The 26,339-nt window shown below is 42.6% G+C and overlaps 1 protein-coding gene across 2 annotated transcripts in view; it reads left to right on the plus strand.

Moving 5' to 3' along the window:
- Window positions 1–26,339, plus strand: part of LOC144605411 (signal peptide, CUB and EGF-like domain-containing protein 3) — a 252,372-nt gene that overhangs the window by 209,482 nt on the left and 16,551 nt on the right. For both annotated transcript variants that reach the window (XM_078420626.1, XM_078420627.1), the window contains exons 10-15: window positions 9,189–9,314; window positions 14,261–14,377; window positions 15,938–16,030; window positions 19,526–19,639; window positions 20,760–20,924; window positions 24,821–25,024. In XM_078420626.1, coding sequence (XP_078276752.1) covers window positions 9,189–9,314; window positions 14,261–14,377; window positions 15,938–16,030; window positions 19,526–19,639; window positions 20,760–20,924; window positions 24,821–25,024 — 819 coding nt within the window. The remainder of the gene's footprint in view (window positions 1–9,188; window positions 9,315–14,260; window positions 14,378–15,937; window positions 16,031–19,525; window positions 19,640–20,759; window positions 20,925–24,820; window positions 25,025–26,339) is intronic.

Below are 26,339 nucleotides of genomic sequence, written 5' to 3' on the forward strand. Positions count from 1 at the left end.
TTTCAGGAACAATGGGCAGTAGGAATCTCATTTCCCATGTTTGTAACACCCCCTTTGAAATCAGTGATCTCAGGAAAGCAACACTGAAGCATCAGACCGCAATAAAACCAATGCTCTTCCAACAGATGGGAAGTGTTAGCAAGCAGTAAGTGGATGACTCACTAATGGGAGAGGAATGGCAGTCCTCAATGAGGAACAAAGGAACCTTTGCTTTTGAAGAACAAATCATGTAGGAGGTAGTCTCCTCATGCAAAAACTGCTGATGGAAGGAAGATGTCTATGCGGGTACAGGTCAACGTGGGAAAGCCAGCAGTTCCTAAAGCTGCACCGTGCAGCCAAAATCCCCTTGCAGACGAGAATGCAAAGGAGGCATTGATCAAACTTGCAGCTTCCCCACTTCGCCAGGAGAGATTTCTTTTTTTCGCTTCTCCAATGCAGCGATAAGCAGCAAAGTGGTGTATGGGGCTTATGTCAGCATGACCTGCAGGCATCCTGAGATAAGGTTTATGAGAGACTGACTGACTTCTACTCTGAGATCCGTGCATGGACTTTCGTCAGCTGGTACATGCAATTTTCAGAGGTTGCAGACAAATCTCAAATAGCAAACAGACTTCAGTGGTTTTGTCAATTTCCTCTTCAAAATTAAAAGGCCAGCATTGCCCAAAGAAATCCTACAAATTGGTTCCACATTCATAGCTTCATAGAGTTATACAGCAAGGAAACAAGCCTTTATGCTAACCCTATTTGCCTGTCTTTGGCCCGTATCATTTTGCGCCTTGCCTATCATGTCCTTGTCCAAATGTCTTTTAAACACTAATTCACCTGATCAGGTGTGAGGTCTAAGTGGGAGAACATCATCTGACCAAATAAGCGGCATTAAGAACCTTCTCCACACAAAGGGAGGCACATGAGTCAAGTCCCAACTCACAAAAATCCTGCACTGGTCAAAGTCAGGATCACCCTTGCCCTCCGAAACCTTGCCTCAGGCTGTTTCTGCTGATATATGATGTGTGTGATACTTTGCTGTTTGGTCCTGCATTGCAGAAATCCAGAAAAATACTGACAACCTTAGGTTTGGTCAATGTGACTTACGCACATCCATTGGGAAGGTACATTTGGCTGCACTCTAGGGATCCTAACAGTTCAGGAATTTGGACAGGGAATTTGTTTCTGAACATTCTGCCATTGGAGCCCTTGCACGTAACGGTGCCTCCAGAACTACATATTCTTCAGAAAATATTCCTGTTGCTCTCCCAATCTAAAAATGTACCTCTTATGGTAGCAGGCACTCATTTGTCGCCAATACTCCCTTTCCACTGAAAGAATTGTGGTTGGATTGTGATGTGATTTTTAAAAATATACATATATATAAAGGCAAATTCTTGAGATGGAAGTGTTTGGCCCCACCCCTTGGGCTGGAAGGAGTCCACAAATTCAGTGGCTGTGACATGCATGTCACAAATAATGCCACACTGGTGATGCTGGAAGGGGAGAGTAGTGTGGGAGTCCAGTGATGTTCCAGATATAACCAGGCAGCCAATGTGCAGCATTTCAATTCAATGATGTGGTATGTGTTGCAAGCGGAGTCTTGTATTGTGAACATAACTAACTGGAAAATTGAAAGGCCAGTTTGTCCAAATATTCATTGTGGGTATGAAGGAACAGCAAAACTTGTGTCAAACCCTGCAAAGAGTCCTTGAGTCTTGTCGGAGCTGAGAAGAGTGCGACTTCAAGAATTTCACCTCCATCAGCTATATGCTGCAGCACTATTTGAAGTTAATGAAACTGATTGTTGTTGGTGCATCTGAAGGATAGCAGACGTGATATTGTCCCGACACTTCCACCAAAACCAAATGTTAAACAGCTCTCCCTGTGCCCCAGTTCAAGCTTTGGTTGCGCGCTATCCAGTCAGCAGAAAGGCAATTGCAGTGTATAGATACATGATAAAGGAATAACGTTTAGTGCAAGGTAAAGCCAACAAAGTCCTTTACCTTGCACTGAACATTACTCCCTTATCACGTATCTATACACTGTAAATGGATCGATTGTAATCATCAATTGTCTCTCTGCTGACTGGATAGCATGCAACAAAAGCTTGAACTGTACTTCAGTGCACACGACAATACACAAAACTAAAACTAAACAGTTCTTCACTGCATGCCTGATGCTCTTGTATTTCAAGAATAAGCTGCACTTGTATGGAATGATAAAAATCACGAGCAAGGTGCACATGCATGTGCACATTGAAGGGTTCACGCCAAACACTCATATAAACACGAAGTCATGCTAACACTCAGGCGAGTAGCTAACCACAAAGATGTAGCCATCTTTTTAATCAGCCAGAAAGAGAAGTTTATTTTAAAGTAAGCTTCCCTCCAACAGTTGTTGACAGCTTTTACATATTATTCAAAACGTGTTTGTTATGGCAGGGATAATCAGTTGGATAGTGAAGCGTTTTCTACCTTGTACGTGACGGTACTATTAAATGATATATATTGTTTGCTTTGAACAGCCTTGTTAATCGCATAAAAATAGAATCAATGTAGCAGCAATAATCAAATGTTTTAAAACGTGTTTTTATTTTTGTATTCATGAGAACGTGTTCTCATTCTCATATAGATGCAGAGCAGCCTGAGCAGAATGCAGATCACACTTGAAGAAGTGTGCAATTTGCTATACGTACAGTCATGGGTGACTGAATTATCTAACCGATCTCGAGCTTTGATCTTTCTGAATCCACTCTTCTTGTTTGTTTATGTGGGCAAAACAACCTGATGAGCCAGCAACAACTGTAAAGCATTCCTTCTGTGCTGCTCATTCTATCGTCTTGCACTTGTGTGCTCACCACCCAGACAACGTACTGATCAAATCATTCAGGGTCACCTTCGCCATAATAGTAGAGGTTAAAGGAATATTCAGGAGTCTAAAGCAACCTGCTTTATTTTGGTTAAAACGATATTCTATTATATTCTATCAGAGTATTTTTCTTTAACCATGAGAGTATTTTTCTATAATAGAATAATCTATAATGTAGGAATATATATATATATATATATATATATATATATATATATATATATAGGGTGGTGCAGCGGTAGAGTTGCTGCCTTACAGTGCTTTCAGCACCAGAAACCCGGGTTCGATCCCGGCTGCGGGTGCCGTCTGTACAGAGTTTGTATGTTCTCCCTGTGACTGCGTGGTTTTTCTCCGAGATCTTCGATTTCCTCCCACACTCCAATGACGTACAGGTTTGTAGGTTAATTGGGTTTCTATAAATATAAATTGTCCCCAGTGTGTGTAAGATAATGTTAGTGTGCGGGGATCGCTGGTCGGCACGGACTCAGTGGGCCGAAGGGCCTGTTACCGCGCTGTATCTCTAAACTCTAAACTAAACTGAAAATAAGAGATTATACAATATCACAATTTAATCACAGTGATAGAGGGTAATTAGAATTCACGCTGTGAATTCTCATATTGGAAGCACAAGTCATTCTGTGAGTGCTAACAAGGGAGAATCCTTCCTTTGGATACCTGCATTGAATCAAAAGCTAATTTTCCACATGGAATTCCTTTGCAAAGTTCATGTTACAACTGGTGGATAAACTTGAGTTCCAGCAAACCAGGCGTGAAATTTGATCTACGTACCTGAAAATCAGTTGCACAAGAGTCTAATTCCTTTTGTTAGCTATATCATTCTTTCTTTTAGGCAACTTACCCATCTTTAGGTTTCAACGTTTTGGATCATATATCCATTTTTCAGTCACTGTCACTGGTAAGGCCAACATTTATGCTGGTTCATCGTTTCCCTTGCAAATCCGGACATTAACCACCTTCATGAACCTATGTCGTGGTGTTCTGGGACTGGAATGATTGGCCTGGTTGGACCACAACCATTCTCCTTTGTGTGAGATGTGATGCCAACCATCAGAGTATTTTTCCCTTTGATTCCCAATGACTCCAGCTTTACCAGGACTCCCACACTTGATCAAATGCCTTCTTGGTGCCAAGGCCAGCCATTCCTACCTGACCTCTGGAATTCCGTTTTTTGGTCCAAACATTGTAAGTAAGTGGTGCTTGACTGCACTGTCCACAATGCACATCATTACTTTGTGAATGATTGAATGGAGACTGACTGGGCTGTATTTAGCCAGATTAGGTTTATCCCTAAGCCCTTGAGTCGTTCCTTGGTTACATAATTAAGCAATAATCCTTGGTTAAATAATTCCAATTAACTCAATTTTGGAATGCACCACCTTTCTCTGAAAAAAAATGTGCTTGGTCTTTAATCTGTGGGGGAAATTCTGAAATACTTTTTGAAGAAAATTTATCATTGCACACTGCATAAACCATGACTTCATCTGCCAATTTCAGATGGACACAGAAGGCATGTGTCAAGCACGTGCCTATAAGCACGACTGGTACATATTGTGGAGAACCTGGGGCTAGTGCACATTAGGATATGATAGCACTGCAGAGAGTGCAGAGGAGATTTGCCAGAATGTTGACTAGAATAAAGTGCTACTGTTATAAAGAGACTGGCAAGACTAGGACTGTTTCCCCTGGAGTAGAGGGAGTTAAGAGGGACTTGGTTGAAGTATTTAAAATTATGACGGATAAAGATAGGAAACCTTACCCCAGGTCAGAGGTAGGTGAATCTCAAGGACATAGATATAAGGTAAGGGGGAAGAGATTTAGAAGGGATCTGAGGAGGATCTTTTTCACCACAGAGTAGAGGGTACGAAGAAATCACTGTCTGAAAGAGAGGTAGACAATAGACAATAGGTGCAGGAGGAGGCCATTCGGCCCTTCGAGCCAGCACCGCCATTCAATGTGATCATGGCTGATCATTCTCAATCAGTACCCCGTTCCTGCCTTCTCCCCATACCCCCTGACTCCGCTATCCTTAAGAGCTCTATCTAGCTCTCTCTTGAATTCATTCAGAGAATTGGCCTCCACTGCCTTCTGAGGAAGAGAATTCCACAGATTCACAACTCTCTGACTGAAAACGTTTTTCCTCATCTCAGTTCTAAATGGCCTACCCCTTATTCTTAAACTGTGGCCCCTTGTTCTGGACTCCCCCAACATTGGGAACATGGTTTCCTGCCTCTAACGTGTCCAACCCCTTAATAATCTTATACGTTTCGATAAGATCTCCTCTCATCAATGCATCAAGGTAGAAGTAGAGTCACAGACAACATTGAATAAGTGTATAGATGAGCACTTGTTTCCCTTGGAGCAGAAAGCTACTGAGGTGCAAAAAGATGGAATTAATTCAGATGGGTGCTACTGGGCGACAGAAGAAATACCATAAATGGCAATTGAGGCGAGGTAAATATCAACATTAAGTGATGATTAACACCACCCATTCCTTCTATCCAGAGATGCTGCCTGTCCCGCTGAGTTACTGCAGCATTTTGTGTCTATCTTCGGTGTAAACCAGCATCTGCAGCTCCTTCCTAAACATTAAACCTTCGTTGGTGCATATTTGTTAATCAAAACTACTGTAGAAAATTAGGAGTGGTTCTATGGATTTAGGTCACAGTATACCACTGAACATGGCTGAAAGTTCTAAATAACCTACTCCTGTACTATTTCCCTGTATGGACATGATGGGGAATCTCATCATTTTCAGATGGAACAGTTTTGATACTGACTACTGTTGTCATGTCAACTGATGCTTGATAATTAATCCACTTCTAATAGAATGCTTGTTATGAACTGATGTAAGATCTCACTCCCATTGTGGTTTAAGCAGACAAATTCCACGGGACACTTGCAACAGTAACCACAGTGAGAAACGATTGAAGACTCTGATCTTTTGAGGAATCCATCACAGGTTATTACATTTTCCCCTTTGATCTGGAGAATCCATCAAAGATTTAAGTCAACCAAAATTAAATAACAAGGGTCACTTGTCTACACACATCCTTAACATTACTGCCAACTGGGTCTGAGTATTTTGTGTTCAAACCGGATAGAAGTTGGGTTAAAATTAATGTGCCGGTATGTAATTTACTTGTGAACAAAGTCTGTGCATCTGTTTACATTGTAGCAAGCATGGGATGTTGGAAGTGATCATGAAACTTTGATTGAATGTGCTTACATACGTCAAACAGGTGTGACCTTTCAAGAGTCCAATGATCTCTCTCTACTTCAGCCAGCATTATAAATTATACCATGATGGGTTGACATATCCTGAATAAGGCTGTTATTAAGTAAAACATAGTGCTGGAGTAATTCAGCAGATGGAGTAGCATCTCTGGAGGAGATAGACAGGCAACGTTTTAGGTCAGGACCCTTCTTCAGACTCAGGTTGTTATTTGTTGGATACGGTATCAAAAATGTTATATCATCGAAGTAGAAAGCAGTTGTTTTTACAACTTTAATCTGTTAATATTAAAGCCCCCAATCTGACAGATCTGTATTGGCAATCAATTTAGGTGATTTTAAAGGTAGTTGATGTGTGTTTATCGCAGTTTTAGAGTAAGTCTCCATTGCATTGTCAAACATAATGTTTCCATGTTCTCCAGAGATGCTGTCTGACCCGCTGAGTTAATCCAGCACTTTGTGTCTTAATTTATTTTACTATCAGTTGGAGGATACATATTATGTTGAACTTGGGAGTGAATTCCCCTTCAAAATAGAGGTATAGAAACTTTCACATACACTTGAGAGACAGATATCTTAGTTTAGCACCTCATGGGAACGATGGATCATTCACACAAGATCTACTTTTGTTTTTGTAATTTTGAAACATTCTTGTTCCCATGTTACACACCAACCCTGGGATGAGAAAATAGGTGGTTGGTTGAGTTTGGATGCACCACCAAATTATCTGTTACAAGATCACACTGTCATCAGGCAGGCAGTCAAGAGGTGGTTCAAACCTACATTTGGGAAAATACCAAAAAGAGTAAAAGTCTTTTAACCTTCCACTTAATCAATTTCAAGTAGCAGGCAAGCAGCTCCGAGTCCATCTCGGGCACTTCACCAGCTGTGTGATGACATCAACATACAGATGAAGTAGCACTTTCAGATGTGAAACACCCCAAGGCTTTTCATGAAAGCAATTAATGAACAAAACTTGGCGAATGCTAGAGCTGAGGTAAATGCAGATGAAAAACATCTTAAAGATGGGAAATGATGAACACGTGTGATCTATTCCTCCTCCCCCCCACCCTTCCCTGCAAAAATAACCCCAGCAGAGATGAAGCTCCATAAATTGTGCTGCAGGCTCTGGAGCAAACTGGGAGACCTGCCCTTGGTATATTTGATCAGACTTATTATAATCATGTAACTAGCCTACGCCAGGAGCCTTGGGTTTGAATATATTAACTTCCATTAACAGCTTATAAAATTCAATTAGACTTACATATTTCATTGGCTTTTTAGTCCATTAATTTTTATCTTCCCTGCAGTCAATGTTTCCTCTTTGAGTTCTTCATGCTTTGATTTTCCTTTCCTTTCTAGTATATATTTTTTAATAAATCACTGAATATTAATTTCCTAGCCTTTCATTTCCTTTACTCATGTTCGTTTCTTTCGTGTCCATTTTCCTCCGTGTTGCGGTGGGAGCATTTGTGAAGCTGTTGCTATGGATACACACTTAAAGACGAGCACAAAGTCAAGCAAATGCCAGAAAATTGCCATTAATGTAATACATGTAACAGAAACTAGTCTCTGTAGAACTGACACTTAGATTGCTGCTGTTGTCACTCTTCTAATCCTACGTTATTGGGTTGTTGCTTGGATACCACAGTAGGGCATTTAAAAAGTTGTGTGTTGGAGCTGTACTCAGGTAGTAAAATTAACAACAAATAGCTTTTGCTTATCTTAGTGAAAAAATAGCTTCAAAAGGCTATTCATTTCAAAATTACTCGAGGATCCTGGTTAGAATTAGTTTAGTTTAGAGATACAGAAACAGGCCCTTCTGCACCATCCAATGATCCCCGCACACTAACACCATCCTACACACACTAGGGACGATTTACAATTATACCAAGCCAATTAATCTACAAACCTGCACATCTTTGGAGTATGGGAGGAAACCGGAGATCCTGGAGAAAACCCATGCAGGTCACGGGGAGAACGTACAAACCCTGTACAGACAAGCACCCGAAGTCAAGATGGACTCTGGCGCCGTAAGGTAGCAGCTCTACCGCTGTGCCACCGTGCCACCCTGCCCTATGCCCATAATGCATGAAAACCAGCACCTGCAAAGACTTGACAATTTATTTGTCTTCTCTTTCGATCCGCTGTACAGCGTGCCATCTGCAAATCTCTCCCCTTTGAACCATGTGGGGACTAGTTTGTGGCCATCAGTTCTGAAGGGAACTGCCAATGTAGAGCTACAAAGTGTTGGAATTACTCAGTGGGTCAGGCAGCATCTGTGAAGAAAATGGATAGGCAACGTTTCTTCAGACTGAATGTGGTGGGGGGGGGGGAGGGGGTGTGATTTTTTTTTTAGATTTAGAGATACAGCGCAGAAACAGGCCTTTCGGCCCACCGGGTCCGCGCCGCCCAGCGATCCCCGCACATTAACATTATCCTACACCCACTAGGAACAATTTTTACATTTGCCCAGCCAATTAACCTACATACCTGTACGTCTTTGGAGTGTGGGAGGAAACCGAAGATCTCGGAGAAAACCCACGCAGGTCACGGGGAGAACGTACAAACTCCGTACAGGCGGCGCCTGTAGTCATGATCGAACCTGAGTCGAGGCGCTGCATTTGCTGTAAGGCAGCAACTCTACCGTGCCATGAATGAAGAGCTGAAAGAGCTGGGGCCTGGGACAAAGTCTGGCAAATGATAGGTTAATAAAGGTGGGGGGGGGGGGGGGTAGTAAATAGTTGGACAAAGACTAGAGATGAAAAGTGAAAACAGTGAGATAAGGATAGGAGAATCGTGAATTGACAGCTCTCACTTTCCTCAAGTTAAAGGTGTGGCCATGGGCACTTACATGGCCCCCAGTTATGCCTGCCTTTTTGTTGGTTAAGTGGAACAGTCCCTTTTCCAAATGTACACATGCACCATCCCTCAACTTTCTCCACTACATTGAAGATGCTATCTAACCCGCTGGATTACTCCAGCTTTTTGTGTCTATCTTCGGTTTAAAACCGGCATCTGCAGTTCTTTCCTACACTTTACACGTCAGTTCATTACTGTTTTTTCTGTCTTTTTTTAAGATATCAACGAATGCAGCATGAACCATGGCGGTTGCAAGCACGGATGTGTTAATACAGCAGGAGCCTATCAATGCTCCTGTCCCAATGCTGGCTACAGACTGCACTGGAACAAGAAAGACTGTGTGGGTATGTGATAAATTCTGATCTCTGGCGTCCTCTATTGACACAAATGCAAATAGCAATGCTGTAGCATTATATCAAGGCACGTCACAGAAGTGTTTTCAGATCCACATTGGAGGACCAAGAGCTTAGACAAAGTTATGCCGTCTAAGCAGCACCTTTAAAAATGTGTAGAGATTTTAGAAACTCACTACAATTTCAAAATTATTCGTATTTGCCCTGCGTAATAGGCAGTCATTAGTCAATAGTTTTTAATTATTTGCTATGAGGTGACCTTTCCATATATTCTGAATTTATAGTATTCTGAAATTTCTTTGCAATAAATAAAGAAACCAATTCCCTCTGTGTCCATAACATTGAAATATTGGTTATAGAGTCATAGAGTGATACAGTGGGGAAACAGGCCCTTCGGCCCAACTTGCCCACACCAGCCAACATGTCCCAGCTACACTAGTCCCACCTTGATCCATATCCCTCCAAACCTGTCCTATCCATGTACCTGTCTAACTGTTTCTTGAACGTTGGGATAGTCCCTGCCTCAATTACCTCATCTGGCAGCTTGCTCCATACACCCACCACCCTTTGTGGTGAAGGAGTTACCCCTCAGATTCCTATTAAATCTTTTCCCCTTCATCTTGAACCTGTCCTCTGGTCCTAGATTCCCCTACTCTGTGCAGGAGACTCTGTGCATCTACCCAATCTAGTCCTCTCATGATTTTGAACACCTCTATAAGATCACCCCTCATCCTCCTGCACTCCAAGGAATAGCGACCCAGCCTACTCATTAAGATTATTGTTTATGATTAGTTCCATCAAAGGTATAGCAAGCAACAAAATTAATGGAAGGGACCTGTACATTAATTGTGTGCAAGCATTGAAGAGCTCTTAATGTCAATGTCAACAAATCTAATGGCAATAATCAATTTGTCCATGGGCCTGCTTCCACAAGGTCCAGTGGTCAGATCCAGTGGGGAGAGCAGATTGTTGATCAACTTAGATTTGGGATCAAGGCAATTATGTAAGCAGCTCTTGGTCGGGGGGGTATTGAGATTCAGTATCAAAAGGTGGTGTTGGCAGGAGGATGATAGATAGCAGCCCCCAAAGAATGAAAGATATGCATTTTGGTGGAACCAACCTGGTTTGGCACTGCAAAGACCATGTCATCCTGGGAGTGGCCACAAATGGTTCCACCCAGGACAACTTGTCTAAATTCACAAATGAAACTGTGGGCGGGGAATAACAACTTAATGGGCAACAATTTGCCCTTGAAATGGCTGATTGAATTTTCAGGATAACATAAACTAACTCGCAAGTGGTCAGTATGACATTTCGGTCCATGGTAAGTAGGTTTTCAATAGCGTAGTGCAAAACAACACTATTTCGGGTCTAAAATGTGATACCTCTACCTCTTGAATTGTGCAACGCTGTATTTCCCTCCAAGATGTTGCTTTGCAACTCAAAGAGTTGTGTGACGTATCCATTACATTCCGTATCTTCCCACTTAGAGAGGGCAGTGCATTTCCCACTTGCCACAGGTCTATTTAGTTCATAAACCATATCTAGACAGTCAGATTCTGTTTTGTGTCAATAATTATTTCATCTAATTTCAATTCAAAGTTATTTAAGGTTTTATTAATCTCATCAAATCTCTACCATTGAAGAACTTGAATTAAAGAGGGCCCAGTGTGGGGGGGGGGGGGGGGGGGAGGCGGGAACAAAGGGACTAAATTACGGGTGCTGCACTGTAAGGAGTTTGTACGTTCTCCCCGTGACCTGCGTGGGTTTTCTCCGAGATCTTCGGTTTCCTCCCACACTCCAAAGACGTACAGGTATGTAGGTTAATTGGCTGGGTAAATGTAAAAATTGTCCCTAGTGGGTGTAGGATAGTGTTAATGTACGGGGATCGCTGGGCGGCACGGACTTGGTGGGCCGAAAAGGCCTGTTTCCTGCTGTATATATATGATATAATAATAATAATAATTCATTTATTTTATATAGCGCCTTATCGGGTGCTCAAAGCGCTTTACAAAGACAATTAACATAAAAACAAACAGACAAACTATCCTGACGGAAAAGCGGCGAATAAACAACGCCAGCGTCCTCTCACGTCAGGGTCCGGCAGTAGACATCAAAAAGCACAGGACACACAGATACAATTTTTACACAAACAGCCATCATGCATTATCTTGCAGTAAAATACTTACTGTATAGGACTACTCCATTTTCGAGCGGTATCTAGCCACTGCTGATAGTTTGCACTCGGCAGTGAAAGTCATTATAAGGCTCTGACCCTCTTAAATCAAACTCCTCCCCTACTCCCCTTTTACCTTCCTCATATATTTCTTCCTTAAATCTATTTTTGATATGTAAGGTCAGAATAACCACTTAAAGTAACACAATCAATTTTAACCAGTAACTGTCAAAATAAAAGTCAGCAATATAGAAAAGCACCAGGGGACCCACTCTACAACAAGAGTCATGCATCCACTTTGGTGGCAAGAACAGGAAGGCAGATTATTATCTGAATGGTGTCAGAATAGGAAAAGGGGAGGTGCAACGAAACCTGGGTGCCCTTGTACATCAGTCACTGAAAGTAAGCATGCAGGTACAGCAGGCAGTGAAGAAAGCTAATGGCATGTTGGCCTTCATTGTGAGAGGATTTGTGTATAAGAGCAAGGAGGTCCCACTGCAGTTATACAGGGCCCTGGTGAGACCACACCTGGAGTACAGTGTACAGTTTTGGTCTCCTAATTTGAAGAAGGACATTCTTGCTATTGAGGGAGTGCAGTGTAGGTTCACCAGGTTAATTCCCGGGATGGCAGGACTGACATAAGATGAACGAATGGGTCAACTGGGTTTGTATTCACTGGAATTTAGAAGGATGAGAGGGGATCTTATAGAAACATATAAAAAATTCTTAAGGGATTGGACAGGCTAGATGCAGAAAAAATGTTCCCAATGTTGGGGGAGTCCAGAACCAGGGGTCCCAGTTTAAGAATAAGAGGTAGGCCATTTAGGGCTGAGATGAGGAAAAACTTTTTCATCCAGAGTTGTGAATTTGTGAAATTCTCTGCCACAGAAGGCAGTGGAGGACAATTCACTGGATGTTTTCAAGAGAGAGTTAGCTTTTGCACTTAGGGCTAATGGAATCAAGGGGGTATAGGGAGAAAGCAGGAATGGGGTACTGATTTTGGATGATCATTTTGAATGGCAGTGCCACCTCGAAGGGCTGAATGACCTACTCCAGCACCTATTTTCTATGTTACAGCTCTTGGTAAAGTTTAGATTGCACATAATTTGTTCAAATTCTAGTTAAATCAAAACCCAGAGACACCTTTGGAGTAAATGAATCTACTTTTTTTTCAAAAATTATACTGACCAAGAATTGTTCAGTACAATTCAGCGGAGTAAACTCGATGGTCTGAATGAACTAATTCAGCTCTTATATCTGTGTAGAAAAGAACTGCAGATGCTGGTCTAAATCGAAGGTAGTCACAAAATGCTGGAGTAACTCAGCGGGATAAGGGGGGTTCCTCTCTTCCATTATAGATGAGGCTCTCACTAAGGTCTCCTCGATATCCCGCAGCTCCACTCTTGCTCCCCCTCCCCCCCATTCGTAACAAGGACAGAGTCCCCCTTGTCCTCACCTTCCACCCCATCAGCCATCACATACAGCATATAATCCTCCAATATTTTCGCCACCTCATACGAGATCCCACTACTGGCCACATCTTCCCATCTCCACCCCTTTCTGCTTTCCGCTGAGACCATTCACACCGCAACTCCCTGGTTAACTCGTCCCTTCCCACCCAAACCACCCCCTCCCCAGGTACCGCAGGAGATGAATCACCTGCCCCTTTACCTCCCCCTTGACTCCATCCATGGACCCTGACAGTCTTTCCAGGTGAAGCAGAGGTTCACTTGCACCTCCTCCAACCTCATCTACTGTATCTGCTGTTCCGGGTGTCAACTCCTGTACAGCGGCGAGACCAAGCGCAGGCTCGGCAATCGTTTCGCTGAACACCTCTGCTCAGTCTGCCTTAACCTGCCCGATCTCCCGGTTCTTCAGCACTTTAACTCACCCTCCCATTCCTAATCTGACCTTTCTATCCTGGGCCTCCTCCATTGTCAGAGTGAGGCCCAGCGCAAATTGGAGGAACAGCACCTCATATTTCGGTTGGGTAGCTTACACTCCAATGGTATGAATATTGACTTCTCTAACTTCAAATACTGTAGCATTTGCTTTCCCTCTCTCTCTATCCCCTCCCCTCTCCCAGTTCTCCCACCAGTCTTACTGTCTCTGACTGCATTCTACCTCTGTCCCGCCCACTCCCCTGACATCAGTCAGAGGAAGGATCTCGACCCGAAACGCCACCCATTCCTTCTCTCCAGAGATGCTGCCTGTCCTGCTGAGTTACTCCAGCTCCAATGTCTTATGTCTTGTTGAAACCATTGGTCATTATGGAGATTGGAGGAGCTTAGTGCTGCCCTCTTCTGTCCCAACACTCACACTACATTGAAAATCATTAGAATTTTAATCCAACTCTCTCAGCAGGTGTATGATACTGTCAGATCAAGAGTCACACCCTAGATAGACACAAAATGCTGGAGTAACTCAGCGGGTCAGGCAGCACCTCTGGAGAGAAGGATTGGGAGACGTTTCAGGTTGAGACCCTTCTTCAGACTGAGAGTCAAGGAAAGAAGAGTCTCGACCTGAAACGTCACCAATTCCTTCTCTCCAGGGATGCTGACTGACCTGCTGAATTACTCCAGCATTTTGTGTCTATCTTCAGTGTAAACCAGCATCTGCAGATCCTTCCAACACAAGAGTCACACCCTACTTGAATTACCTTCTGCTGGCTTTAATTCTCTGTCAAATTTTGTTATAACTAACGCCTAAATTTCCTCCTAGCTTTTGCAGATGTGTAAAAATGATTTCATTCAATTTTCAGAGGCAGCGAAGTGCATGCTGGGCTCCAACCCGGCTCGAGCACAACTCTCCTGCATCAAGAGTGGGAAGAGAGAGACCTGCTCCCTCAGCTGTGCTTCCAAGGCTCACTTTCAGGCAGGTGGGTATGACTCAAAAGCACGAGCAGCGCCACCGTTCACAATCCTGTTTGACAACCCAACCTGGAGAGAGGTTTGGGCAAAACACAAAGTGCTGGAGGAACTCAGAGGGTCAGGCAGCATCTGTGGGTGGAATGGATGGTTGATGTTTTGGGTTGGGACCCTTCTTCAGACTGATGTTTTTGGGCAAAACACCAAGTGTTGGAATAACAGAAGTGCTGGACAGGCAGCATCTGAGGGAGGTTTTTGTGTCTTTCAGATTTTTCCTAGGAACAAGGTTTGATAATCATCCAGGACTTCTCTAGAGTCCTCCATAAATAATGGCCACCGGGATGCTGATGCCAGGAGACCAGGAATATAAACATAAAGGGTTTAATAACTTGGACATAGTTGTTTATTAGTTAATAATGAACATGTTTGAATAATGATTAAGAATCATCTGACTGAATATGGTTCAAGTCTATTCACTTTACAATTAATGGAGGAAACTGAGTATGGATGTGTTGGGAAAGTAATGGCAGGAATGTGGGGATAATTGGAGACTAGAAGTCATGTTATGACACCAGATGTAAATCCAACGAGAGTTAGCAAACCTAGTGAAATAGATTTTTAGATTTAGATTTTTAGATTTAGAGATACAGCGCGGAAACAGGCCCTTCGGCCCACCGAGTCCGCGCCGCCCAGCGATCCCCGCACATTAACACTATCCTACACACACTGGGGACAATTTTTACATTTTACCCAGTCAATTAATCTACATACCTGTACGTCTTTGGAGTGTGGGAGGAAACCGAAGATCTCGGAGAAAACCCACACAGGTCACGGGGAGAACGTACAAACTCCGTACAGACGGCGCCCATAGTCAGGATCGAACCTGAGTCTCAGGCGCTGCATTCGCTGTAAGGCAGCAACTCTACCGCTGCGCCACCGTGCTGCCCAGATGTTTTATTTTGTCATTATTTATGTCTGATTTCACTGATTTTCATCAAATACATATTAAAACTTCTCACCCGCCCACAATCCATCAGCCCTCTGCACCATAAGCTCACACCTTCTCTCCCATCCACGTGATTCGTAAGCTGACTATTTTCTTCCTTTCTGCTGGGCATGTGCTGAAGATAATTTTACAGCACTAGGCTCTCGAACTGAAAGTGGCGTGTCTGGCCATAGGAAACACATTTAACGCACCTTAATCAATTGTGGGGAGGAATTTCTAGCCCATGTGTTTCACTTATCCATTGGTCTGGAAGAACATGGTACAGATTTTGGATAAACTTTGTTGTTAATCATTGCACTATGTACTTGGGTTTTTAAAGGCTTAGTTTAAAATATAGATATTTAAGGATCCTTGCTGAACAATAATAAAATCTATCAAATTATATTTGTGAAGAGAAGCACAGTAGACGAAGTTATGAGCATCGCAGAATATTGGAGATTGAGAATAATAACTATTTCTCACGTCGACAGTCCCATACATTTCATGATGCGAGAGTTTCCCCCAGTGATTTGCTATGAATAAATGTTTATTCCTTTCTCCCTTAATACTGCTTTCCCTCTGCCAGGTTCTGATAACAGTTACACTGTGAGCTGTGGGGCCCCTATGCAGAGGGCTGGTGCCTATCAGCGACTAAACACCAGCAACACAGGCTGCGTAGGTAAGCACCTGAAAATAAATGCCGCCGAGCTGTGATATTACGCAAATGTCATATTTTCATCAGGAATTGTGTTAGGATTCAGCCTTGACCTCTTTCTTTATCCAGAGGTGGCCATTCTAATTTTGGTAGCATGGTCATAGAGCCAGCGTGGAAACCTTTCGGCCCAACTTGCTCATGCCGACCAACATACTGCATCTACACTAATCCCACCTGCTTGCATTTGGCCTATATTCTTCCACACCTTTCCTATCCATATACTTGTCCAAATGTCTTTTAAACATTGTGATAGGACCTTCACACAGAGAGTGGTGAATCTGTGGAATTCTCTGCCACAGAAAGTAGCTGAGGCCAGTTCATTGGCTATATTTAAGAGGAAGTTAGATGTGGCCCATGTGGCTAAAGGGATCAGGGGGTATGGAGAGAAGGCAGGTACAGGATACTGAGTTGGATGATCAGCCACGATCATATTGAATGGCGGTGCAGGCTCAAAGGGCCGAATGGCCTACTCCTGCACCTATTTTCTATGTTTCTATGACCTGCTTCAACTACCTCCTCAGTCAGCTCATTCTATATAACCACCAACCTTTGTGGAGAAAACGCTACCCCTCAGGTTCATATTAAATCGTTCCCCTATGTCTTAGACCTCTGTCTTCTGATTCTTGATTCCCCTACTCTGGGTAAATGACTCTCTGAATTCACTCTGTCTTTTCCCCTCATGATCTTATACACCTCTATAAGATCACCCCTCATCCTCCTGTGCTCCAAGGAATAAAGTCCTAACGTGCTCAATCTCTCCCTATAGCTCAGGCCCTCGAATCCTGGCAACATCCTTGTAAATCTTCTCACCACCCTTTGCAGCTTAACGACATCTTTCCCATAACAAGGTGACCAAAATCTTATCGAAACGTATAAGATTATTAAGGGGTTGGACACGTTAGAGGCAGGAAACATGTTCCCAATGTTGGGGGAGTCCAGAACAAAGGGCCACAGTTTAAGAATAAGGGGTAGGCCATTTAGAACGGAAATGAGGAAAAACTTTTTCAGTCAGAGAGTTGTGAATCTGTGGAATTCTCTGCCTCAGAAGGCAGTGGAGGCCAATTCTCTGAATGCATTCAAGAGAGAGCTAGATAGAGCTCTTAAGGATAGCGGAGTCAGGGGGTATGGGGAGAAGGCAGGAACGGGGTATTGATTGAGAATGATCAGCCATGATCACATTGAATGGCGGTGCTGGCTCGAAGGGCCGAATGGCCTCCTCCTGCATCTATTGTCTATTGTCTAAAACTGAACACAGTAGTTCAAATTTGGCCTTCACAATGTCTTTTACAACTGTAACATAATTTACCAACTTCTATGCTCAATACCCTGTTGAAGGCCAATGTGCTGAAAGCGTTCTTGACCACCCTATCTACCTGTGACGCCACTTTCAACAAACTATGTATCTGCACTTCTAGATCACTCTGCTCTACAACACTGCCCAGAGCCCTGCCGTTCACTGTAAAGGTCCGACCCTGGTTTGACTTCCCAAAATGCAGCATCTCGCGCTTATCTGCATTAAACTCCATTAACCATTCCTCAGCCCACCTGCCCAACTGATCAAGATCCTGCTGTAATTTTCAATACCTATCTTTGCTATGTGCGATGCCATGTTATCCGTAAGCTTGCTAATCATCCATGAAGAAAGACATAAAATGCTGGAGTAACTCAGCAGTTCAGGCAATATGTCTTGAGAAAAGGAATAGGTGACATTTTGAGTCGGAACCTTTCTTCAGACGTATATTCTCATCCAAATCGTTGATATCAACCACAAACAGCAGAGTGCCCTGCACCGATCCCTAAGGCACACGATAAGTCACAGACCTCCAGTCCGAAAAACAACCTTCTGCTTCCTTCCATTAAGCCAATTCCCTATCTAGTCTGCTTGCTCTCCCTGGATCCCATGTGATCTAACCTTCCAGAGCAGCCTACCATTCAGAACCTGATTAGATGCCTTGCTAAAGTCCATATTGATAACACCTACAGCTTTGACCTCATCAACCTTTTTAGTTACTTCTTCAAAAAAAAACAATCAGATTCATTGGATGCAATCTCCCACGTACAAAACCATGCTGACTATCCCTAATCAGCCCCTGCCCACCCAAATGTATATATAATTCTTATCCTTCAGAATACCCTCCAGTAACTTACCTCCCACAGATATTAGGCTTGCTGGTCTGTAGTTCCCAGGATTTTCCTTACAACCCTTCTTAAATAGAGGCACTACATTAGCCACCCTCCATTCTTCCTGCACCTCGTATCTAATGATGATTTGTATATCTCGACCAATTTCTTCTCTAGTGTGATTCATCCCCCCTCCATCCCACTGATGCCAATTGCAGATTTTCCAGATAAGCACCTGTGGCAGAGAGCGTGCAACAGGAGTGCACCTTGGTCCCACAGGTCAACAGGGCGAATATGCTGATCCAATACAAATTTGTGTCTCAGGAATGCCAATTCATAAATGCTTTCCCATGTTCTGACTTCTGTATGTCCATCATATCGAGCATACATTGAGTAGTAAAATCACTTTGAATAAAAGAGCTCAAAATGATCAGCTGAGCGAGTGATTGAAGAATTGCAAATGGAGTTTAATGCAGATAAATGTGAGATGTAGCATTTTGAGAAGTCAAGGCAGAGCAGGACCTTCGCGGTAAATGGCAGGATCCTGCAGTGTGTTTTAGAGCAGAGGGATCTCGGAGTGCAGGAACCTAGTTCCCTGATAGTGGTGTCACGGATCGATAAGGTGGGTAAAAAGGCTTTTTGTGCATCGGTCTTCATCAGTCAGGGGATGGAATATAGAAGTTGGGACATTATGTTACAGTTGTACAACAGGTTGGTGAGGCTGCATTTGGAGTATTGTGATGTTTCAGTCACTCTGCTATAGGAAGGATGTCATTAACCTGAAAAGACTGCAGAGAGGATTTACGAGAATGTTGACAGGACTTGAGGGTATGAGCTGCAGGGAAAGATTGGACGAACTAAGACTTTATTCCTTGAAGCGCAGAAGGCTGAGGGGTGATCTTTTGAGATGTTTAAAAGATATGGGGAATTGATAGGGTGAGTTCACAGAGTCCTTTACCCATGGTAGGGGATTCAAAACCCAGGTATAGGTTTAAGGTCAGAGGGGCAAGATTTACCAGGAACCTGAGGGACAATTGTTTTCATTTCAGAGGGTGGTGGGTACATGGAATAAGCTGCCAGAGGAGGTAGTTGAGACAGATACAATAACAACATGTAAAAGAGACTTGGATAGGTACATGGATAGGAAAGGTTTTGAGGGATATGGACCAAATGCAGTCAAATGGGACTACCTTAGGTGGTGCATCTTGGTCGGCATGGATGGGTTGGGCTGAAGCTTGAGTTTCATGCAGTTTCTATGACCACCAAAATACCCTTTTCTGCCTCTTTTTCAACATAGCACTGATTTGAAGATGTCTAATTGCTTTTGCTTTCTTTTAGAGGCTCTAGCTCCCCCAGTCAAACAAAGAGCTTCCTTCAAGATAAAAGATGCCAAGTGTCACCTCCATCCTCGCATTAAAGGAAAGCAGGATAGTGGACATCCAGTTATCGCAGGTAGAATGTTTCAGACACCAGTCTTTAGTTTTTCTTCATTTAGTGGACGGAGTTTTCCATTTTTTCTTCTTCTAAAGCTTTCAACTCCTGAACGTTGTCCCATTGGGTGGTCTATTGATCTCCATCTCTTGTGCCGGCCACAGTGTTGGGTTTACATGATGTAATTAATTACTGCATTATTAAGTTGCATTCAGAAGGGCTGATTTTCAGACCCATTGATTCTGTTTCTGCCAGTCATGTCATGTATAGCATAAGACAGAAACGAAACAAAACGAGTGATGAATGTACATAAAGATTTTCACAGCCTCGAGATGTTCCATGATATTTCACGGCCATTAGGTAATTTAGAAGTGTAGTCACAATTGTAGTGTGGGAAAAGCAGCTGCAATTTGTGCAAAGAAGACCCAATCAACAATGGGATTATTGGTAGATAGTTTAGAGTTTTTGCATTTTTTCTTCTTCAAAAACTTTCAACTCGTGTTTGAATTAAAACGTTGATATTCCTTGTACTAATTGCTCTGTACCTGTGTTCTCTGCACACTGCACATAATCCCTTTGAGTGGTGTGTGGGTCTCTACCTCTTGTGCTGGGTACAGAGCTTGGTGTGCATGATGTAATTTGTTACTGCACGCACCATTAATTAGTCACTGAATATTGAAGTAAATTGAAGGATCAAATTTACCCAACATGGTTACCCAACACGGTGGCGCAGCAGCAGAGTTGCTGCCTTACAGCGAATGCAGCGCCTGAGACTCAGGTTCGATCCTGACTACGGGCGCCGTCTGTACGGAGTTTGTACGTTCTCCCCGTGACCTGCGTGGGTTTTCTCCGGGATCTTCGGTTTCCTCCCACACTCCAAAGACGTACAGGTATGCAGATTAATTGGCTGGGTAAAAGGAAAAAATGTCCCTAGTGTGTGCAGGATAGTGTTAATGTGCGGGGATCGCTGGGCGGCGCGGACTCGGTGGGCCGAAGGGCCTGTTTCCGCGCTGTATCTCTAAATCTCAAAAAATCTAAATCTAAATCTAAAGAATGTTCTATTTGTACGCGATTGAACAGTTTGCAGTGTATGCTGATTTTTCTCACCGTGCTTACTTTATTTCATTGGCATGTTACGAAGGAGGTGCCTTCCCTTGTACAGACAACTGCCAAGTTACTTTTGTGAACCTAAAGTGTGATTCTTCCAAGAAAGCAAAAGGTCGCCGCACCCGCAACCCTCCAGGCAAAGAGGTGACCCGCATTACACTGGACTTTGAGGCAGAGATAAGAAAGGAAGATATAACAGGTGAATGGTGATTTTTTTTCTGTTAACGTTTATCTACTTTTTGCAAGTTATAATAGAAGGGACTGAGATTTCCCTGAAACAAACAACAATGAATAGTCTCATATTCATTGCTGATTTTTGATGAGCTGGTCAGGGTAGCTGTAAGCCTGGTATTATCTCTGGTCTCTAGTCTCTGGTTTATGGAGGACAATGCCAGCTGGATTCCCCTCTCCTGATAGTTCTCTTCTGCTAGAAGTGGCCACAGTAATTGAGGCCAGTTTAGCCTCAGGGCATCTAATCTGTGGGATTAAGCAACCTCACACTACCCGCCATCTATGCTCGCAGCTAAACAGAGGCAATTTGGAAAGAATGACATTCACGAAATATGTTAACAAGAAGTAATTATTTTAGTAGCGAGGAGGGGTTAACATGCCAACATTCTCGGTAAGGTGTAGAAACTAGGAACTGCAGATGCTGCTTTACAAAAAAAGACACAAAGTGCTAGAGTACCTCAGTGGGTTAGGCAGCAACTCTGGAGAACATGCATAGGTGACGACTCGCTTCTGAAAGAATATCCCGACCCAAAACATCACCTATCCATGTTCTCCAGGGATGTTCCCTGACCCGTTGAGTTACTCCAGCACTTTGTGTCTTTTTTTCTCAGTAAAGATATTTTCAGTTTATAAAAAAACAGAACATGTCGGAAATTCTCAATCCCGATGAAGTATCTCTGTTCTGAAATATTTATTGTTTCTCTTTCCACAGATGCTGCTTCACCTGCTGGGTGTTTTTAGCACTCTTTGTTTTTATTTCAGATTTCTAGCATCTGCAGGTTTTTAAATTGTCAATCCACATGTTAATTGCATTTGACGTGGTGGCAAGAGGTGGCATGGATGAGGCTGCCAGGAGCATTTGTTTCTTTTTCACTACACAAAATGATCACAATTCAGCTCAAAGACAGACACAGGTTGCTGGTTTGAAACTGTTAAATATGATAGCTGATAAACAGAACAGCTTGATGGCTTCGTAACTGCCTCTTTACTGTTTTATATTTAGTCCTGGTATCCTGTGGTGGTTGCTGAACACACAATTGATTTATAGTTTATAATAAACTCTGTTTTATGGTAACGAAGTCTGACATTAGAGTTTAGCTTTAAAGCCAAATTCAGGGCGAGTTGACTGAGAAAGATTGGGAAATAGCATTAAAAGACATTGAGACAGATAAGCAATGACAGATAGTTCTTAGGAAAATATAACTTTTTAAGAGGGAATAAAAACTGCTCTGATAAAGTAGTAGAGCCACGAGTGGGAGTACGGAATACATTAGACTAATAGATAAAATTTACAATGTTGCTTAAGTAAACATGAGAATTCGTAAAGGGCAGGAAGGGCACCGAATCTGCTAGTCACCAAGACCATGGTTGTCTTCCACTCCAGCACCATTTTCCAGCACTATCCCCATATTTGTTTGTTCCCTTAATGCCCAGAAATGAATTTCTGTTGTGAATGAACAAAACTATTCAGCTTCCATCTGTGGTAGAGAATTCCAAATTGAACTCTCTCGGTGCAAATACTTGCCCTGATCTCTCAGTCCTATGCTGTTAACCCCTTATTCACAAACTGTACCCCCAGTCCTAGATTCCTCAGTCAGTGAAAAGATTTTTGCTCCATTTCCTTGCTCCAAGGCCTTCAAGAAAATCAAGTACGTTTCAATTCGTTTTCTCATCCTTCTGAATTTTAAAGAATATATTCCCAGTTCCATTCAATCTTTCCTCGTTCGTCAAACCTGTCATCCCTGGAACCAGTTTAGTGAAACTTCACTGTATTTCCTCTGTGGAAGGTACATCTCTTCGTAGGAAAGGCTTTGAGGTGGCACAGTGGTGCAGCGGTGGAGTTGCTGCCTTACAGCACTAAAGACCTGGGCTCGAACTTGACTACGGGTGAAGCCTGTATGCTCCACCCATGACCGCATGGGTTTCCTCCCACACACCGAAGACATACAGGTTTGCAGTTAATTGGCTTCAGTAAACATTGTAAATTGTCCCTCGAGCATAGGATAGTGCTAGTGTATGGGGATCACTGATTGGCGTGGACTTGGTGGGCCGAAGGGCCTGTTTCTGCGCTGCATCTCTAAACTAAACTAAACTAAAGGAAACCAAAACTGTACAAAATATTCCAGGTGCAATTTCATCAAGCCTTGTACAATTTGATTAAGACCTTCCTGTAAGCAAATCCATCAGCCTCTATACCCTTACTTCTCTCGCTGGGCTACCAGAACTTCCACTTTTACTCCAAGTGTGGTCTCACTAACAACTTACACACCTGTACCATGATGTCCCATCTTTTCATTCAATACCCTGTATTGGACCTCATTTTCGACTGCACTGTCCTCCGTCCCCCTGGTGGAGGGGTAGACCTCACGGCCCTCGACAACAGCACATTGCACTGGCTACAGCGCCTGGAGGGTGTTACATCATTTCTGCTGCCTCAAATGCAAGAAGAAGATTCAATACCCTCCCCAATGAATAGAAGTGTGCCAAAGGCCTTCTTCACCACATTTCTACCTAGCGTGTCATTTTGTGGGTGTCTATAAACTATCGTTATTTCAATGGGGTTAATACATTTTTGATCACTAAGAGAATCATGAGTTACAAGGACATGACAAGAAACTAAATTCAGTTTTTCCCATGATTTTGTTGAATGGTAGAATCAGCTCAGGAGCCATATGAGCCATTCATAGTCTTAAACACAATATCACCATTGAATGCATTATTTGAGGACACATGATATACAATGCAAGGAGAGATATAGAGCACATGCAAGCAGAAGGGATTAGTTCAAGTTAGCATCATGTTCAGCACAGACATCATGGGCAGAAGGACTTGTTCCTGTGCTGTACTTTGTTATGTTTAGATTGCTAGTTAGATACCTGACAAATCCTTCTAAAGACATTTTCACTGTTTTAAAACAAGTTAAAAAAATATATAAAATGCTGAAATTGGCGTAAAAACATTTCTGATTTTTAATGATATAGACATCCAGGTACTCTCCACCACTCGTTTTGTCCAAATTATCTTAATATAACCACAGGGTAATTCTTGCTCAAGTGACCTTGGCTAGACTCCACCTATATCCTTCCTTTGTCCCGCCCCCCTGACATCAATCTGAAGAAGGGTCTCGACCCGAAACGTCACCCATTCCTTCTCTCCCGAGATGCTGCTGACCTGCTGAGTTACTCCAGCATTTTGTGAAATAAATACCTTCGATTTGTACCAGCGTCTACAGTTATTTTCTTACACTACATTGGCTAATTTCTTTGTTATTTTGCTAACTTTCAACTATACATGAATCACAGCAGGCAATCTATTCCTTCTCACTTTAATTTTGTGCTTATCAAGATGAAGAAGGGCTAAAGACTTTAGGCGCCTTGTACCCAAATACACCTTTGTTAACTGCAGCATTGTTGCCTGCATGGACAAATTGCTCTTGTGTGCCTCAAACCAAACTAATCAAGTTATGACAATTGGAGATGTAAAGAACTGCAGATGCTGGAATGTTGAGCAAAACACAAAGTCCTGGAGTAACTCAACGGGTCAGGCAGCACCCGTAAAGGGAATGGATAGGCGATGTTTCGAGTCGGTTCTGAAGAAGGGTCCAGGCCTGAAATATTGCCTATCTGTCTCTCCACAGATGCTGCCTGACCCATGGAGTTATTCGAACACTTGTGTTTTGCTCAAGTAGTGACTCTTGCTCATTTTGCACACAAGCCATATTGTGGTCTTGATTTAAGGCTAGATTTCATCTGAGCCCCCGTCCACTAGGAGCTACACTGAGTTTGTCTCAGCCCATATTCTCTGTCTCGTGCCCCAACCCGTTCACTCCGATTCACTTTAACAGAGTGAAACTGTTCCCTGCAGGCAGCTGCAACATTAACTGCCTGAGACAGAAGATGGAGAAGAAACTGAAGTCTGCAATTAAAACTTTGAAGAAATCAATTAATCAGCAGCGATTTCACATTCACTTCTCTGGGACAGAGTATGAAGTGGCAAAGAAGTTGGCAAAGGTGCCTGAGAAACCGGAGGCATGCAACACAGGGCAGGAGTGGATAGACGGGCGATGTGGTAAGTATGTATCACGAATAAGGTGGCGGCTAATCATAAAACTTGGTTTGCTTCAAAAAGTTAGAAAATACCTTTGTCAATTTTCTTCACAAATTTCTGAACGAACATTAACCAAAGTATCTACTTCACTGCAACATTGTCATTTTAACTAGCTATGATTTCTTTGGTTTCAGTTGATTCAATTTTAAATTAATGTATTAATATAGGTCTGTAAATTATTCTCCCTCCTTCAGTTCTAGAACCCCAACGAAGGTGGGAAGTAAGTCCCCAGCCCACTTCCCAGGGATATGGGGAGAAAGCAGGAACGGGGCACTGATTCTGGATGATCAGCCATGATCATATTGAATGGCAGTGCTGGCTCGAAGGGTCGAATGGCCGACTCCTGCATCTATTTTTCTATGTTTCTATGTTACTGGTTGTGACCTTTCAGCTCATCTGTAAATTGATACTGAGAAGGCCAGCCAGCCATCACCCCACCTCTCCCGCTCTTTTTCTCTCCATGTCTCTTCCTCTGACTATTTCGTGTTCATTGTAATTATTGGAAAGCATTCAGTGCTTGCTGATTCACATTGTATTTCTCGCAAATACAAGATTCACTTCTCTTTGGATTTGTCGTCCATATAATTTTATAATGAGTGCATCAATTTGAGAGCAAGTAACATATAACATTACACCGACGTGTAAAAGGCTGTTGCATTCATAATATTTGAGTGTTGTAACACTTTGTAATCTTCATTCCACCACCTCATTTGTATACTTATCAGGTTTAAGATCCTGAATAGACCAATAATCTTATGTTTCAAAAGGTCTACTACACTATAATAGAATGTTTATATTACAGTGTTTCAATCATTGGCTTGACATCAGTAGCAGATCTACTTTTTCAAACAACCTTGAAATATAATCCTATTTAGCAATTGCTTAATTATATTATATTCTAAACAAAGTGAATAGATTCCTTCTGCGTTGGAACTTTGTATGATTTAATGCAATTTATTTTTGAACTACCCATTGCACTTGAATAGAGGACCTAATACATTGAAACACAGAAAAAATAGCAAAGGTTTCTGCTGTTGATGACTCTGTGGCATCTTGCTGAAAGTGCACGTTTATGGGCAGAGGGAGAAGACAGATTTGTGCTTGATTCTCAGTGCTCCAATAAAATGCCAGCATTTACTTTCAAAGTTTGTAAGTAAATGACGACTGTTCAAAAAAGATGATGCAGGATAACTGATGCTCTTAGTGCCATAACCAAGCCATGTAACCCAGTAGAAACAAGAAACAAGGAACTGCAGCTGCTGGTTTACACAAAAGG

This window comes from Rhinoraja longicauda, chromosome 24 (genome assembly GCF_053455715.1).
Source record: "Rhinoraja longicauda isolate Sanriku21f chromosome 24, sRhiLon1.1, whole genome shotgun sequence".
NCBI classification, from domain to species: Eukaryota; Metazoa; Chordata; class Chondrichthyes; order Rajiformes; family Arhynchobatidae; genus Rhinoraja; species Rhinoraja longicauda.